Genomic DNA, 17,835 nt, shown 5'->3' on the forward strand with positions numbered 1-17,835 from the left:
ACCATACATGCATCGATTATAATGCAACACCAGACCATACATGGATCAATTATAACGCAACACCAGACCATACATGCATCGATTATAGCGCAACACCAGACCATACATGCATCGATTATAATGCAACACCAGACCATACATGGATCAATTATAACGCAACACCAGACCATACATGCATCGATTATAGCGCAACACCAGACCATACATGCATCGATGATAACACAGCACCAGATCATAGATGCATCAATTATAATGCAACACCAGACTATACATGCATCGATAGCAACAAACGGCATTGATCATTATCTTGAACTATGGGCTGCATAAATCTATCTAAATTATGATCGGACTGGACAGAAAATTTCAGTTTCTCAAATGCGGCAGGGGAGTGGCGATAGATTGACAGTCCATAGCACTGCATTGTATAGAACAGTGCAACACTGCATTTAAATAGATTTTCAATAGATTTCATGAGTGAGCACTCATTACTGACAAAATGCTGAGATAGTACTTATTAGCTAGCAGAAGGCAGGTTGTTTAAATATTGAATGTAATTTAAGACATGATCATTTTTGTCATTGTCCTGTTCACAGCCAGACACACATATCTCTCTAACCTCTCCCTAGTTTCTTTGACAGCTGGGCAAAACAGAGACTTCAAAGCTGTGTAAACAACAGCCAAAGAAAAGTTATAGTGCTAGAAGGTTATCGGCTGGGAAACAGTTCAGGGGTTCAGCAACAGGAAGACATGCCTTTGGAAAAAGTTATTTTTGACTATTGGGCTTATTCTAGTTTTAAAAGCAGTATCAGGATGTAGCACTGGTGCTTCCTTTTAGTGCTAGACTTGTTAATGCCAAAAATACAGTAACTAAATAGTGAGTGTTTTTGGGCCAGTAAAAATATTGGTTTCAAATGACTGTTACTGCATGTTATACTGCAACTGAAGTTTGGAAAATGAGTGTGGTCATGCACCAGAATGTGGGTGTGGTTATGGGTGGAGCCAAATTTACATGAACTTAACAGCAGTCTAAGTAGGCCTGTGCAGAAAAATGTTGGATGAAGTCCCCTCTCCATTAATAAAAAAAAATGCAGCATATCACACAAGGCAGTGTCATTCAAACATAACTAGGCACAGTTACCTGGCTTCTGTTCCGGCTGGTCTGGCTTTATGCTGGGTGGGATGGCCTGCTCCCTGGTTGTCTAGCAGTCCCCCCATAGTATTCCCTGACCTTCTAGTGGACCCCCTCTCATGCTCCCACGGGCCTCCCATTGAGGCACCACTACTCCCAGCATGCCCCATAGAATAACCACAGCTCCCTGCATACCCCCATAAAGGCATCACAGAACCCAGCATGGCACCACAGCACCCAGTATGCCCACTTAGAAGCACCACAGTACCCAGAATACCGGCAATTGATGCACAACAGCTTCCAGCATGCCCGCCATTGAGGCACCACAGCTGACTCTGCCTAGGAGACATCTGAGGCACCTCAGAATAGATTTGGGGCATGTGTCACTGATCTTTAGGCTAGCAACGCCCCTGTTACTACGTATGTGTTCGCTCTATGATGACTGATTCAAGTGAATTTTCATTTTGTTACATTACAGTGGTGTTGTTGACTAATAAAGTGCTACTGACTTTTGTATTACAATTTTATTTATTAGTGATGTATAATGTATTTTTGATAAATCTCAAACTATGCTTTTAGTAATGTGGAAGGATTTAGTAAGGCTAAATAAATGCAAAGCAAATGTTATTGCCTGTTCAATAAATACATGAAAATATATAGAGAGGGTATATGTAACTATAAAAGGAGGTATCAGTGACACCCATTCTGGCAAATGGGGCTTACTTTTGCTGGTGTGTATAGTACTGGTATCCTGTGGTTTGGAACTGGTTTGATTCCTCCATTCCAAAACAGCATCCTTAAAGTATTTTGCAGATTCCTCTTCATTAAAACTTCCTTCCAATAATGACCCAGTTGTGCCAGGAATGTATTTCTTTCTTTCATTGGAGATAAAACTCTGAAAATAAATATGAAAATAGACATAAGAACAAGTAAGAAAGAGTTCCACACCAGGATTTGCCGTTCCTCCCTCAGAGGTGTGATGAGCTGGTAAATTAAAGACTGATTGGCTCTGCCTGAATTAAGCCCAAGCTCTGTGCTGGGTTAACAAACTGACAAACGAATGCTGGGTACACACGATGCGTTTTTTGGTCGATTTTCCTTCCGATCGATTTCCGATTCAATTCTGTTATCTTTTCTTATCTATTTCCATTCACTTCTATGAGAAATCGATCAGAAAAACAATCGAAAATAAGATTGGACATGTCGGAAATTATCTATCGAACCATCTATCTGATGAAAAAACGTATGGTGTATTCCCAGCAAAAGGTACTTTAAAGAAAACCTGAACTGAAAATTAAAAGTCAAAATAAGCATACACAAGTCATACTTACCTTCCATGTAGTCTACTCCCCAGTGTCTTTTTCCTGTCCCGCGTCCTGTTTGTTCACTGTGATCAAGGGAATTTTCCACCCTCCATTTTGAAATGGCCATTACCCCATAACAGCTTTCTGGTCAGCACACAGTTAAACTGTAACATCGCCCACTTGAGCCATAGGGAAACATGGACATTGCCTGGTACATCAGTTTTCCTCTAAGCTACAACTGACAGCAACTGATATTTTACTGACAGCAACTGATATATTTCAGATCTGACAAAATATTGTCAGAACTGGAAGGGATAATTGTCAGAAGAAAATGGTGAGCTTCTGAGAGGAACTGATGGCAAGGTAACTATGCAATGTTCATTTGAAGTTACCTCATGTGTTTATTTTAAATATTTTCACTCAGTACAGGTCCTCTTTAAAGTTTGTGCTAGTAAAGACTTTTGCTATTAAAGTAGTATTGTTAGGGACAAGCAGTAGGCCATTAGGCTTGTGCCTTGTAAAGAGGAGTTCTCTAACAGTGGCTGGATAGTGTACTGGTTAAGGGCTCTGCCTTTGACATGGGAGACCAGGGTTCAAATCCTGGCTAGGTCAAGTACCTATTCAGTAAGGAGTTCAAGGCAAGACTCCCTAACACTGCAGGGTGGCCTCCTGAGCACATCCCAGTCGCTGCAGCTCTTGAGCTCTTTGAGTCCGACAGGAGAAAAGCGCTATACAAATGTTCGGATTATTATTATTATTATTATTAGTTCTCAAGTTTAAAGGGAACCTGAAGTGAGTAAAATTATTTAAAATAAACACGTAATAATAATAATGACATAATGACGTAGCTGCAAATGAATATTACATACTTACCTCGCTGTCACTTCCTCTCGGAAAGCTCACCATTTTCTTCTTACAGTGATCCCTTCCAGTTCTGACAATATTTTGTCAGAACTGAAATATACCAGTTGCTGTCAGTTATATATCAGCAGCTGTCAATTTCAGCTGAATGTGCAAGGTAATGTCCATGTTTCCCTATGGCTCAAGTGGGTGATATTACAGTTTAACAGTGTGCTGACCAGGAATCTGACCTGCACTCAATTTGAAACCGATTCCTGCTGCATCCATCTGCTGTGTATGTTTCATCTCTAATCTGACCTGCACTCAATTTGAAACCGATTCCTGCTGCATCCATCTGCTGTGTATGTTTCATCTCTAATCTGACCTGCACTCAATTTGAAACCGATTCCTGCTGCATCCATCTGCTGTGTATGTTTCATCTCTAATCTGACCTGCACTCAATTTGAAACCGATTCCCGCTGCATCCATCTGCTGTGTATGTTTCATCTCTAATCTGACCTGCACTCAATTTGAAACCGATTCCCGCTGCATCCATCTGCTGTGTATGTTTCATCTCTAATCTGACCTGCACTCAATTTGAAACCGATTCCCGCTGCATCCATCTGCTGTGTATGTTTCATCTCTAATCTGACCTGCACTCAATTTGAAACCGATTCCTGCTGCATCCATCTGCTGTGTATGTTTCATCTCTAATATATTACATGTGGCTCATTTCTGCTGTCCTGCTCTGCTTTTCATATAAGTAGCGCCTAAGTAACATATTTACATTGTAATTTACTACTTGCTATTGAAATTCTGGCTTTTGTTTCACACTGCTGGCCTATCTGTAATTTCAAACAAAGTTGTAACACCTACAAGCTTGTTTGATTTGCAGGAGACTATAGTGGCCCTCCCCCCTGCTTAATTGCAAATCGTCTGCCAGACCATCCTGATTACTCATTTGCTCTGATGCTGTGTGTATATCAGGCGGTCTGGTAGTCGGGCCGGCCGACTTCGGGTCGTCTTCTAAGGGTGGAAATTAACCAGAATTTACCAGAATTCAACAGCAATTCAGCAGAAATCAGCATTACACCAAGGTAACTTCCTCAATCTTTTAGCCTCACCTGCATTCCTGATCACTATCCAAACCTCACACACATTGCTTCCTCTCTCCTACTCCATGCATCTTCCACCGTTCTCTACACATCTACCTCTGTCCAAACCACTGCCAGCCTCCTCTCCACACAACGTAATGCACCCCTTCCCCCCAGTCCTTTCTCTGGCTCACCCACACTTCACCCACCATATTCCTACCAACCCTTTGCCACCCCTTCACCACTACCACATGCTATTCCTCCACCTGCTTCTCCAGCTGGTCCCAGTGCTTTCTCCCTCCATCCTCAACCCACCCATTCCTAGACCCCCACTGGTCCCCAAACTCTCAGCCAACCCCCTTCCAGCCCCTCCACACTCCTCTTGCATCCGCAGACCACACCATAATAATCTCATTCCCATCCATACAACCCTCAGGCACTCTCTCCCTCTGTTTTGTGGTCTATGGAATGCCAGATCTGTCCGCAACAAGCTCACATCCATCCATGAGCTCTTCCTCTCCAAATCCCTCACCTTCCTTGCCCTCACAGAGACATGGCTCACCCCCTCTGACTGTACCGCAGCCGCTGCTCTCTCCTATGGGGGACTGCATCTCAGTCACACCCCCAGACCTGACAACAGGTCTGGAGGAGGAGTGGGTCTGCTTCTCTCCGCACCCTGCACCTTCCGGGTCCTATCACCGCCCCCTTCCCTGCACTTCTCATCCTTCGAGGCCCATGTAATCCGCCTGTACCAACCTCTCCCAGCCATCATTGCGGTCCTATATCACCCCCCATCTGCTCCAACTTCACTCTTCCTGGACAACCTGGCCTCCTGGCTCCCCCACATCCTGTCATCTGACCTCCCCACCATCATACTCGGGGATTTCAACTTACCTATCGATGAGCCTATCTCCACTGCTGCCAAGCAGCTACTCTCCCTCACCAAATCCCTTGGTCTCTCTCAGCACACAAATTCCACCACCCACCGCGCTGGTCATACTCTTGACCTCATATTCTCAAAGTCCACCTCCCTCAGCAACCTGGACATCGCACCTTTCCCTATCTCTGACCATCACCTCCTCACCTTCACTATCTCCCCACCAACAACTTCTCTCCCCACCCCTCAGCCTGGTCGATGGCAGAGAGATCTACGTAATCTCAGCCCAAATGTCCTACCAAGTCCCCTTCTCTCCCTCTCCTCCCACCTACCCACCCTAACATGCCCCAATGAAGCGGCTGCACAATATAACCTTGCCCTCTCATCTGCTTTAGATCAAGCTGCCCCCTCAATCTTCCGCCCTATCAAGCCCCCCAACCCCCAACCCTGGCACAACACCCACACACGTAACCTCAGGAAAGAAACTCGAGCAGCCGAACGGAAATGGAGGAAATCACATCTCAATGCTGACTTCCTAGATTACAAGGCCAAACTGTTACTCTTCCACACTGCCCTCTCTGAGGCTAAACAAAGGTACTTTGCAGCACTGATTGTAACCCAAGCTTCCAACCCTCGACAGCTTTTTGCTACCTTCAATTCCCTCCTCAACCCCACTCCTCCCCCTCCCAGCTCCTCCCTCTCAGCCAATTACCTTGCCAACCACTTCACCACTAAAATTGCAACAATACGCAATGAAATTTCCCTCCTCCATCCCTCCCTTACCAATGCGTCTCAGGTTGTCCCCTTGCCTTCCCTCCCAGCAGCTCCCTTGTCTCATCCACCCCTCGCCTCTTTTGCTCCTGCCACCATTGATGAAGTCAGCCTGCTGCTAGTGGCTTCCCCCCCCACATCCTCTCCCTGTGATCCGGTACCCGCGAATACTCTTCGTCCGCACTTCCCTGACCTGGCCCCAGTCCTCACCTCCTTGTTCAATCTCTCCCTTTCCACAGGCATCTTCCCCAAAGCATTCAAACAGGCCACTGTGCTTCCCCTGCTGAAAAAACCCTCACTCGACCCATCCCTACCCTCAAATTACCGCCCAATCTCCCTCCTTCCCTATGCTTCTAAACTCCTCGAACGCCTAGTCCACCAGCGCATTACCCAATACATCAACACCAATACCCTACTTGACCCCCTACAGTCTGGATTCCGACCTGCGCACTCAACTGAAACAGCCCTCGCCAAGGTGGTCAACGACCTTACCCTTGCCAAGGCCAAAGGCAGTTATTCCATCCTGCTCCTCCTTGACCTCTCTGCAGCATTTGACAATGTTGACCACTCCCTCCTCCTCCAATCACTACAGTCCATGGGCATCCATGGGCTTGCCTTGGCCTGGATCTCCTCCTACCTATCCAATCGCTCCTTCACCACTTCCTTCAATGGCTCCTCCTCAACTCCTGCCCCCCTTTCAGTTGGGGTCCCCCAGGGCTCTGTTCTAGGCCCCCTTCTTTTCTCCATATACACTTCCTCAATTGGCAAGCTTATCTCCTCCCTGGGCTTCAATTACCACCTTTATGCAGATGACACTCAGATTTACCTCCATACCCCCGATCTCTCAGCCACCACCATAAACAAGGTCTCCTCGTGTCTCTCAGCAATTTCCTCCTGGATGTCAGCTAGGTTCCTAAAGCTTAACCTAGACAAAACTGAGCTCCTGATCTTTCCACCCCATGCTGCTGCACCCATCCCAGGTTTCCACCTCACAATCGACAACACAACCATTCTCCCTACCTCCCAGGCCCGCTGCCTGGGTGTCACCTTGGACTCTGACCTCTCCTTCATCCCACACATCCAAAACATCACAAGAGCCTGCAATTTCCACCTCCGTAATATCTCCAAGATCCGCCCATTCTTAACCCCGGACACGACCAAACTGCTCATCCATGCCCTCATCATCTCCCGCCTTGATTACTGTAACTCACTCCTTTCTGGCCTCCCCCTGAAACGCACTGCCCCCCTTCAATCAGTGATGAACGCGGCTGCAAGACTCATCCATTCTTCGCACCGCTCTGCATCCACATCTCCCCTTTGTGAATCCCTGCACTGGCTCCCTATCCGTCTCAGGATAAGTTTCAAGATTCTATGCCTGGCGTATAAATCTGTGCACAAAACATGCCCTACCTACATCTCGGAGCTTGTTCACAAGTATACACCAGGTCGCCCCCTCCGTTCCTCCAACGACCTTCGCCTCACCACCCCGCGCATTTCACACTCCCATGCCCGCCTGCAGGATTTCTCAAGAGCTGCCCCCACCCTCTGGAATGCCCTTCCACCACCCATCAGACTTGCTCCCTCTTTCAACACATTCAAGCAAGCCCTCAAAACCCACCTCTTGATGATGGCCTACCCACCTCCTACCACACAGTAACTCTCTAAGGAATATTTAACAGCCCCCCCTAGTGTTTCCACCCCTCCCTTTAGATTGTAAGCCTCTGGCAGGGTCCTCCACTCCCTAGTGTAATCTACAGGATCATGTGCTCCTGTCCTATGACAGCCTGTACTTGTATTACTGGGCCTACTTAACCAGCCCATATTGCATGATCATGTATTTTGTACAATTTGTATGTATAACTTTGTTCTATGTGTATAACCCTATGTATGTCATCCTTGTATCATTGTATATATTTATTGTTCAGCGCTGCGTAATATGTTGGCGCTTTATAAATACAATTAATAATAATAATAATAATAATATGGGGTAATGGCCATTTTTAAAATGGAGGATGGAGAATTCCAGTGATCACAGTGGACAAATGAGACACAGGAGAGGAGAAAGAGATTGAGGAGTATATTGCAAAGGAGGTAAGTATGACCTGTGTATGGTTATTTTGACTTTTTTATTTTCAGTTCAGGTTCTCTTTAAGTTTAATTAGTAGCCTATCCAATGTCAAGATTTGTTTATGCTTTGCTACCTGTTTTTCTGTAAATACTGTAGTCACTATATAGCTTGTACAGAACAAAATGATCACCAATGCTGGTGAATGACGTGACTGTCTCCAAATTTGGTTTGCACTGTCCCTGTATGTATTTATACACACACAAAAACACACACACATGTTGTCATCGTCCATGGCACAAAGCAAGCAAGTGCAAACCTAGTTTGAATCAAATGCCTTGAATCCCATCCCTTCTCCTCATCTCCATAGACTATCAATACATCTTTAAAATAAGAAAGCTCCACCCATCGCTTACTATTTTATATTAACAAATGACTGAAAGCCTACTACTGGAACCATGTCCCCATGCACTCCCATTGCACTGCTAGCAGAATCACCACTCCATTGAGCCCAATTGGGCAGTGTTTGAGTGACAGTACAGCAATCCTCCTCTCCCACACCATTAATAATTAGGAGCTGTGAATGTCAATAGGGCCACACCTACCCTCACTCGCTGTTCCCACCCCAACTCCTGGCTTGAAAACAGGAAACCACCACAGCAGTCTGACTTTAGTGTTATTTTTCTTTACTTGGTTTTTTTGAGATTTTAGCTTGAGTCATACATTGTGCCTGCCCCTTCCTCCTTCACTAAGGTGTTCTCACTGGACAGATATCACCATCTCTAGTCATGCGATATTGGTATTAGGATTAAAGGCACCTGCCTACAACTAGACAAGTATGGAGTGCCATGTATGAGACAAATTTAAGCGTGTTGCCCATAGCAATCAGATACGTTTTTAACAATTGTGGAGACTTGGAAAAGACCCTCCCAATCAGGCCCGATTTAACATCACAGGAGCCTATAGGCACAGATGTCCTGGCACCTTAGACTTTGCCCTCCATGAACCTACAAACCCTCCGCCGAACCGCACAAGTGTGCTCCCTGTCCCAGCTGTCACTTACTAACCTTACTTCCACTGCCCGTCATAGGTAGCTACAGGTGTCCCTTAATATTTATGGTACTTCTGGCTACCTAATACTAAGTAACTAGAGGTGCCCCCAAATATTAGGTAGCTAGAGGAACCTCAGTATTAAGTAGCTAGAGGTGCACCTGACTAAAGGGAGATTTTGTAAGTGGAATGCCGAGAGCATGGTTAATAACATCTCTTTTTACACTCTTATTAGGACTCTGCATAGGGAAGGAAGAAGAGAGGACCTCAGGGAGTGGAGCCGCCTCTCCATTATCAGGCGCCTGTAGGTACGTGCCTATAGTGTCTAAGGGCCTGTTTCCACTACACGCAGAATGGATGCAGAAAAACTGACTCCAATGAATGCCTATGGGAAAATCTGCATCAGAAAAATCGCGTTTAGTGGAAACAGGCCCATAGGCATTCATTGGAGTCAGTTTTTCTGCATCCAGTCTGCATCCAGTCTGCGTGTAGTGGAAATAGGCCCTTATGGTAAATTCGGCCCTGCTCCCAATGTTAAAAGACATGTTTAGTATTATAATACAGAGGGTACAGCCTCACACCTTCTGGCTCTGGCCACACAAACTGTATAGTTATCTAAATGGCTAATCACGCTAAAATATAAAAATAACACTTATTTGTGCTTTTAGAGATTTTTTTATAAACATTTTCCATGCCAAAAACAATGTAAAGCACAGATAAAACTCTCTAGCTGACCTATCCCATAAGCCATTTCACTATTTCACTTTTTTTCAAGTATAGTATCTAGAAATCAGGTCTAACCTTTTTTATTGTTAAATACACAAAATTGGAGACGGCACACAAATGGCTTCAGCAGAAAAACTGTACTAAAGCATGCAGAGGCACACACACAACATGTTTAGGGCGGAGCCCTTCCTCAGGTGTGCCACACCCATCACCTGTAACACCTTTATACCATCCCACAGGAAGCCATGAGACCCAAACAAGTCACATGACCATCAAACCAAACATATAGATGAATATATCCATATGGGGAACTACACCACAAGGTGTCTACCCCAAAAAATACTTGAGGAATAGGTCACCTAGGCATATTCCAATAAATACTTGTTTCAACACTTAATACACATACAGTATATCGACACAATTTTTATGATCTTTACAATACCAATCTTGATAAAGTCCTGTTTTAGACATTCTGTACATTCCGTTCCACCCTAGGAGAGAAAACACATTACAAGAAACATTTCAAGCTCAAGTTTTCGTTTAAACCATTAGGGCTGACACAATTAAATTTTCTAATCCATTTGGCCTCACACTGAAGCAGCAGCTTCTTTCTATCCCCTCCTCTTTGAAGTTTAGGCACATCCTCCATCACAAACCAACGCAATTGGCTGGCTCTATGTCGGGACTGTAGGAAGTGCCTAGATACAGACGTCTCATATTCTTTTTTGCCCAATGCAAAATTTGTAACATCCCAGACAACTCCTGTCTCGGGACGAGTACCCCAAACGAGGAGGGAACCGTTGCATGCTTTAATACAGGTTTTCTGCTGAAGCCATTTGTGTGCCGTCTCCAATTTTGTGTATTAGACTACGAATTGCAGGAGTGGTGTACCTGCAGGAGGTGGGCACCGGCAAGGGGGTCTTTCTATAGACCTGAAAGGTGGGTGACGTGTGAATCTTTGTGCTTTTTTATTGTTAGAAGGTTCAGTTTAAATAACAATTATAATTTAACTAATCAATACAATGGCTTTGAGGATTTGTCTTGTTCAATCTCAGGTTTAGTTGTGCTTTAAAAGATAAATGATAAAACTTGCTGAAAATGAAAACAGACAGGCAAAACACCTAATTATCACTCATTATATCTGCTCACACATTTGACTTATTAAGCACAATTTTTATTTGCATTAGAATTAATAAAGATAGATTTTGGTGTAACAATTATATTTTGCCCACAGCAACCGATTAGATTCCACACATTTCATTTTCTGCTTTACTGAATAAAAGATAACAGCTGTCCAGTGGCTTCACATCTATTTTTCAATAGTCTGTTTTCCTGAGCATCAATGTATTTATTGATTGTTTACCGAAACAAGTCATAGATTTGAATTCAAGAAAACTGGACAATCGCTAACCTCACTGATGACATTTCCTTTCCCTTCAAAGGAAACGTGTTCGCTTGAAAATGTCCGTCCACCAGTATTCTTGCCTTTCTCAAGGTTTCCGTGGGACTCATCATCAACATTCAGCTCTTTTTTGAAGGCGCGTGGAGCATCTAATTTGCCATCTTGAGATTTCCCCTGCAAATATGATAAATTAGGAGTAAACTGGATTACTAAACAATTTTGCCGCCGATACAAATGCACGAAATTAGCAACCCGCTGGCTCCCAGTGTGTAGTGCCGATATCTCCAATGGACATTTCCCTTCTGTGGTACTTTCTGTGCTGTTAAATTTCTTGTTGAACTGTCCACACTTAAGTCATTATTTAAAACACATGCAAATTGGCACAGAAAGAGTGTACTTAAGGAAACTACAACGGACAAAAAGAAATCTTCTTTCTTCAGCAATGTTCTTTTCTATTACAGCATGGAGTGAATTTATCTTTTCAAGCCGCAGTATAAAAGCCACTGTTAAGTCCAGGTTATTCTGAAATTGGAATGCTATGCAGAACTGTTCTGCATTTTTGACACATTTTATTTTTATGGTGCTAAGCTTTGCATGTGTTGGCAATTGTAGTTCAATTAAATTAAAAAGTAAAGCCAGTGCTGCTTCATTTAAAATGCTCTTTTATATCGTCTGCAGGTGTATCTTAAGAGGCAGTTACTTATGTAAGACTGCACATTCAAGACATCCATTTCCATGCTAAACAACTCACAGCTTTCTGCTTAATATCAACTTGAATGCAGTGGAAGGGGAGAATTAAAAAAAAAAAGTGGCCTTATGGAACAAAAAAACCTCTCTGGAGTATACACTGACAGCAAAAAATGATTCCTATATGTTGTGGTTGATTAAATAGCTAACATTAGTACTTATTTTTGAAAACAACAATCAGGAAAGAATCAAAGTAGATAGGCGTCTTGGAACTGTTATAAGCCTCTAGAGCAGGGCTTCCCAAGTCCTTAAAGAGAACCCGAGGTGTGTTTAAAGAATGTTATCTGCATACAGAGGCTGGATCTGCCTATACAGCCCAGCCTCTGTTGCTATCCCAAACCCCACTAAGGCCCCCCTGCACTCTGCAATCCCTCATAAATCACAGCCGTGCTGTGAGACTGTGTTTACATCTGTAGTGTCAGTCTCAGCTGCTCCCCCGCCTCCTGCATAGCTCCAGTCTCTGCCCCCGTCCCTTCCCTCCAATCAGCAGGGAGGGAAGGGATGCAGGCGGGGACTGGAGTTCTGCAGGAGGCGGGGAGAGCAGCAGACTGACACTATAGAGATAAACACAGCCAGCTCTGACAAGCTGTTTGTCAGCAGCGTGGCTGTGATTTATGAAGGATTGCAGAGTGCCGGGGGACCCTAGGGGGGTTTGGGATAGCAGCAGAGGCTGGGCTGTATAGGCAGATCCAGCCTCTGTATGCAGATAATATTCTTCAAACCCACCTCGGGTTCTCTTTAACCACCCTGGCGTTCTGATTAAATCGCCAGGGTGGCTGCGGGAGGGTTTTTTTTAAATTAAAAAAAAACTATTTCATGCAGCCAACTGAAAGTTGGCTGCATGAAAGCCCACTAGAGGGCGCTCCGGAGGCGATCTTCCGATCGCCTCCGGCGCCCATAATAAACAAGGAAGGCCGCAATGAGCGGCCTTCCTTGTTTTGCTTATATCGTCGCCATAGCGACGAGCGGAGTGACGTCATCGACGTCAGCCGACGTCCTGACGTCAGCCGCCTCCGATCCAGCCCTTAGCGCTGGCCGGAACTTTTTGTTCCGGCTGCGCAGGGCTCAGGCGGCTAGGGGGGCCCTCTTTCGCCGCTGCTCGCGGCGAATCGCCGCAGAGCGGCGGCGATCAGGCAGCACACGCGGCTGGCAAAGTGCCGGCTGCGTGTGCTGCACTTTATTTGATAAAAATCGGCCCAGCAGGGCCTGAGCGGCGACCTCCGGCGGTGTTGGACGAGCTGAGCTCGTCCAGACCGCTCAGGTGGTTAAGAACCACCAACAGTACTTGTTTTGTAGAAAGCAACAAACATTCACGGGTGGGTTAATTAGTGTCTCAGCAGAGCTAGCTTTTATGCATGGCTGCACACGGCAAGTTTTTACCAGTATTTCTGCCTTTTTATCAGTGCATGTTGCTATGGTAATGCACCTTACCTAAGTACTATGTAGAAGCTTTCTAGAGGCGCCAATAGAATAAAAGTCACTTAAACGAGCTTAAAACCGATGGGGCAGTGGTGGGCCTATCCCATCCATGCAGACAAAGCAAACAAAGGAAAGACTGTGGCATCATCAGTCAAACAACAATCTATTTATACTCCACAGTAAAAATAGGCAACACGTTTCACGGGCTCAATCCCGCTTCATCAGGCCAATCAAAAAGGAGCATACAGCTTAACAGCATGAAAACCACACTGAGCGCCACAGAGGCGCTCAGTGTGGTTTTCATGCTGTTAAGCTGTATGCTCCTTTTTGAGTAATTTTTGATTAATGGTAACCCTGGTTTGTGAGTATTAAATTGTTATATTACTCATTATTAATTATCATCTATACAATATCACACTATTGGGCTCTTGGTGTCCCCCTCCCCTTACCTAAGTACTAATTCTCCAACATGCACTGCTCAAATGGCATAAGTATCACTAAACTTGCCATGCACAGATACATTTACCAGCATTTGGTGAACCAACCCCCTTTGAGAGCTATACTGTTTTCTTGGTACCAGAACCTGTAGAATATCACAATAACACAAATTAAAAGCACATTTTTATCCTCTTCCTAATCTTGATCACCTACCTTGCTTAACTCTAACTTTACACTAACTCATATGACACAATATAATAATATAATGTTTTACCTACCCTTAATACTCCTACCCTTAATACTTACCTTCTAAATGTCTAAGGGCCTGTTCATACCTGTTAGGGACTTTTTTTTAAAACTCAGCGCAGAAGCGGATCCTGATGTTAAAAATAGGCGTTAATTCCACTCGTATCGCTTTCCACATTGCCGTAAGAGAGTCTGAACTGTGCACAATTCACTGGACCGGCCGGGCAAATTTATGCAATGAAAGTCTAGGACAGTGTCCATTCTCACTGGGCTAGTTGCCTAGTCCGCTTTACCTGCTTTGATCACCGCCGTGATGTAAATACTTGTGTGTTTCCCCTGGTTCTGATGCCGTCGACTCCTCCGCTCGGTCCCAGGAAGCAGATCAGTGGCTGGCAGAAGCATTTGGATCTCCATTGGGCTGCAAAATACCAATGTGAATCCTTAGTAACAGGGAGAATTATCATTGGTTCATGGTGGACCAATATTATTTCTCCTTGTTGCTAGGGAGAATTGGTCTATCGTATCCTATGGAGAGCCTCATTCTCCAGCCGACCTCTGAGTTATGAACCGAGGTGCTGAGCAGCGGCAATTGGGATACATCAGTGGCAAAACGAACAGGCAGACATGGAGTAGATTACTGCAAGCGGAAACAAAATGGACGGAATGTGCGGATGCGCTTACCAAGCCCTTTTTGCGTCCGCTCAAGTGTGAGCTGGTCTTAACACTAACTTAATTTTTCACCTAAAAAGAACTAATCTACACTTGTTTCATTATCACTAATCTAATCTTCCAATCTGTCATGAACCCTAGGCTAACCTGACCTACCTAACTCCTGATACCTATCAGGATGAGGATAAAATATTTTAATGCAACTCTGTACCCAGATATTGCACCACCAGAGTCCAGTTGATGGCACTATGATAACTTAATTCTCTCCTAATATGTGTGTAATGTGAACATGTATGAATTATTCATTTATTTTACTACTGCACAAATGGAGAAATAGCAACTTCTGAGCTTTCTGTACACCAAACATATTGTTTCTGTAGTTAAAAGTGAATATAACACAAGTCGAAGAGGTCCCCCAGTTTCAGGAGTGATGTCACTTTCAAGTTTGAAATGCAGTCATTTGGCCTTTTTTTCTCAGTGCCAGGAAAAAGTGCAAGGCTGGCCAGAATGTGAAATGACAGGCCCTGACCAGCCAAGTAACTCCCAATGAAAGTGCAATAACTCAAGGGAGACCAGAGTTAAATAACCTTTAATCAGTATCAAAAAATGCAAAAATTGAACATGCTTCGCCTTAAAAACAAATTAAAACACCCTCAGTGTGCTCCTCGTGCATAACCCAGGCTCACACATGCCTCAAACACACTGGTACCGGTACCACTATCTCCAATTTTGGTGACACAGAGTTTGCTAGGGTATGCTGATCGTAATAGCTGTTTTATGTGGTGAAAAGGGTTGCCATCCAGAGTACATGAACTCACAGGCTGACAAGCGCCAACACATCGCGGCCAGTACCTCACCAATTCAGAGTTTGTCATAGGCCACTCTTACTTTCAGCCTCTATGGATGCGCTTGCGTCCTGTAGTCAACTACTCAACCTAGCCACAACATGATAGCAGGAAATGGTAAACATACAGGGAGTCCTTTCCATGCATCTAGTACAGCCAAAGGGAGTGCTCAGGATGCAAAGCAGGACATGACCCCGCCCACCTATGTATTGCACCCGCCCACTGCAAGCTTTGTCAGGGTACCAGCCAAGTCCCAAAGAAGGGGAAACAGCACAATTTCAGTGAAAAATTCTGTGGCAGCAACTAAATTCCCCGGTTCCTCCTCCTTCCCTTTACCCCTTTGTCCTCTCGCCTCTGTCTCCAAGGAGGAAATGTATAAGGCAGCCTGTCCCAGAGCGCCTGTACTTTCTCCCTCCCTGCTGTATGTGTGGTCTCCAGCTTTTATTGTAGCCTGTGTCGCCAGTATTCACTGCCATATGTAAACATTATTCACACGTCATCGAATACCGGCAACAGAGGCTGCAATAACAGCTGAAGACCACACACAGCAGGAAGGGAGAGAGTTTAGACATGCTGAGACAGGCTGTCCTGTATATTCTCAATGGAGACAGAGGTGAGAGGACACAGGGGCAGGGGCCACGGAATGCAGATACCGGCACTGAACTTGTGTTGTTTGCTCTGACGCGCTCCACAAAAACCTTTCTTCCGGACTTGGCCAGCCAGCTCTTTTCAGTTGCATTCAGGTTAGACATAGTCCGAAAGGAGTAAGTTCTTCTTGAATTGCCTGCATCAGTCTTCCACTTTGCGTACTGGCTGGCCACATCCAAATGTGGCTAACTTCAGGTTCTGGCCGCAACATCAATAAGGAGTACACTTGTATCTCGAGGTGTTAGTTGGGAAGATGGTAGAACAGATTTTTAATGTACAGAGTTCACTAAACACAGATTAATAAAGTACTTTTCTTGCCCTATTAACATGATCCTGACCAACATAACATTTACCTATTCGATCTACAGTATAAAAAAAAAAACTTGGTGCACAAGACCTCAATTTTTTTCTATTTATATTTAATGCCAAAAATAGCTTCTAAATTTAAAGGAAAGATTTTGCATGCTCTTATTTGACAAAAGCGTAAGAAATAAAATCCTGTAGTTTTGAGACTGTTAGCATAGTTTCTATGCTAGCACGCTTGTCATGCTCAACAGGGACCAGATTGTGGAGAATTTCAGAGTGTACACCAAATCCTATCTACCATGAGAGTTTACATAATTTCAACCAAGATTAAGGCCTTGTTATGTCTGTACTTTGACAACAGTTGCAAAATCCATGAAACTTTCGCCATGTTCTGCTACTGTTGATGCAGTGTTAAACAGACCAGAAAATTTCTGAATCTCGTCATGTTCTATTTTCCTAACCAGCTTATTCAGAACAGCTTCAATGGGACAGCATGAGACTTGTTCTGCTTCAACAGATTTATAGTGAACAGTTTATCAGTCATAGGCACGTGAAGAATCAATTGTATTGGTTAGACAGCCAGTAAATAAAGAGCTATCATTACATAAAATCTTTCTGATTAAGATGTGTGATCATAGAATATCTCAGCTATAGCAACCCAAAAACCTGCAGGGCTAACAACAGGGCAGTGAAAGGGTGTACAGAATATGGAAATTGTATGTGGCATATGCTGATTTTCTTCATAAAATGAGGTATATGGGAGTTAGTCCATTTTAACATGACAAAGGAATCTATATCTATTTTTATAACATACTTATCATATTTCACCAATAACCAATAGGAAAAGTGGAAAAGTGAAAAACTCCCTCTGGGTCGTCCCACCAGTTTTACAAACATGTAAGAATGAAATAGAGGGGAATGGCAGCCGGGCACCTCCGGTAGAAAATCACATTTTTTTTATCCAAGTTTACAAGGCCTTACAACATGGCATGAACTCACTGAGGGAGAAAAGTACAAGCAATGGGCTGAGGATGAACGCAGTATCATAGCATTTTATCAGGATAACTGCCCCTTAATATACAGTTTACAGCTATAAAAACATCAAAGAGATTACAGGAACTAACTAGAGAGCCCCGAGGGGGAATAGAGTCTATAAGCAGTTGGCACAAGCTAAGATTCACCCATCTGCAAAAGAAAATGTGACACACTTTTTAAACATTTTTTGTTCCTCTTCCTCTAACGGGTCATTGCAGAAAATT

At 44.1% G+C, this 17,835-nt stretch overlaps 1 protein-coding gene across 6 annotated transcripts in view; it reads right to left on the minus strand.

Annotated features, from left to right (window-relative positions):
- The window catches only part of ZBBX (zinc finger B-box domain containing), a 291,614-nt gene that overhangs the window by 175,520 nt on the left and 98,259 nt on the right, over window positions 1–17,835 (minus strand). For all 6 annotated transcript variants that reach the window (XM_068280953.1, XM_068280952.1, XM_068280949.1 and 3 more), the window contains 2 exons: window positions 11,268–11,432; window positions 1,853–2,024 (listed from right to left, as the gene is read on the minus strand). In XM_068280953.1, the coding sequence (XP_068137054.1) occupies window positions 1,853–2,024; window positions 11,268–11,432 (337 nt within the window). The remainder of the gene's footprint in view (window positions 1–1,852; window positions 2,025–11,267; window positions 11,433–17,835) is intronic.

The sequence above is a fragment of the Hyperolius riggenbachi genome, chromosome 4 (assembly GCF_040937935.1).
Source record: "Hyperolius riggenbachi isolate aHypRig1 chromosome 4, aHypRig1.pri, whole genome shotgun sequence".
NCBI lineage: Eukaryota > Metazoa > Chordata > Amphibia > Anura > Hyperoliidae > Hyperolius > Hyperolius riggenbachi.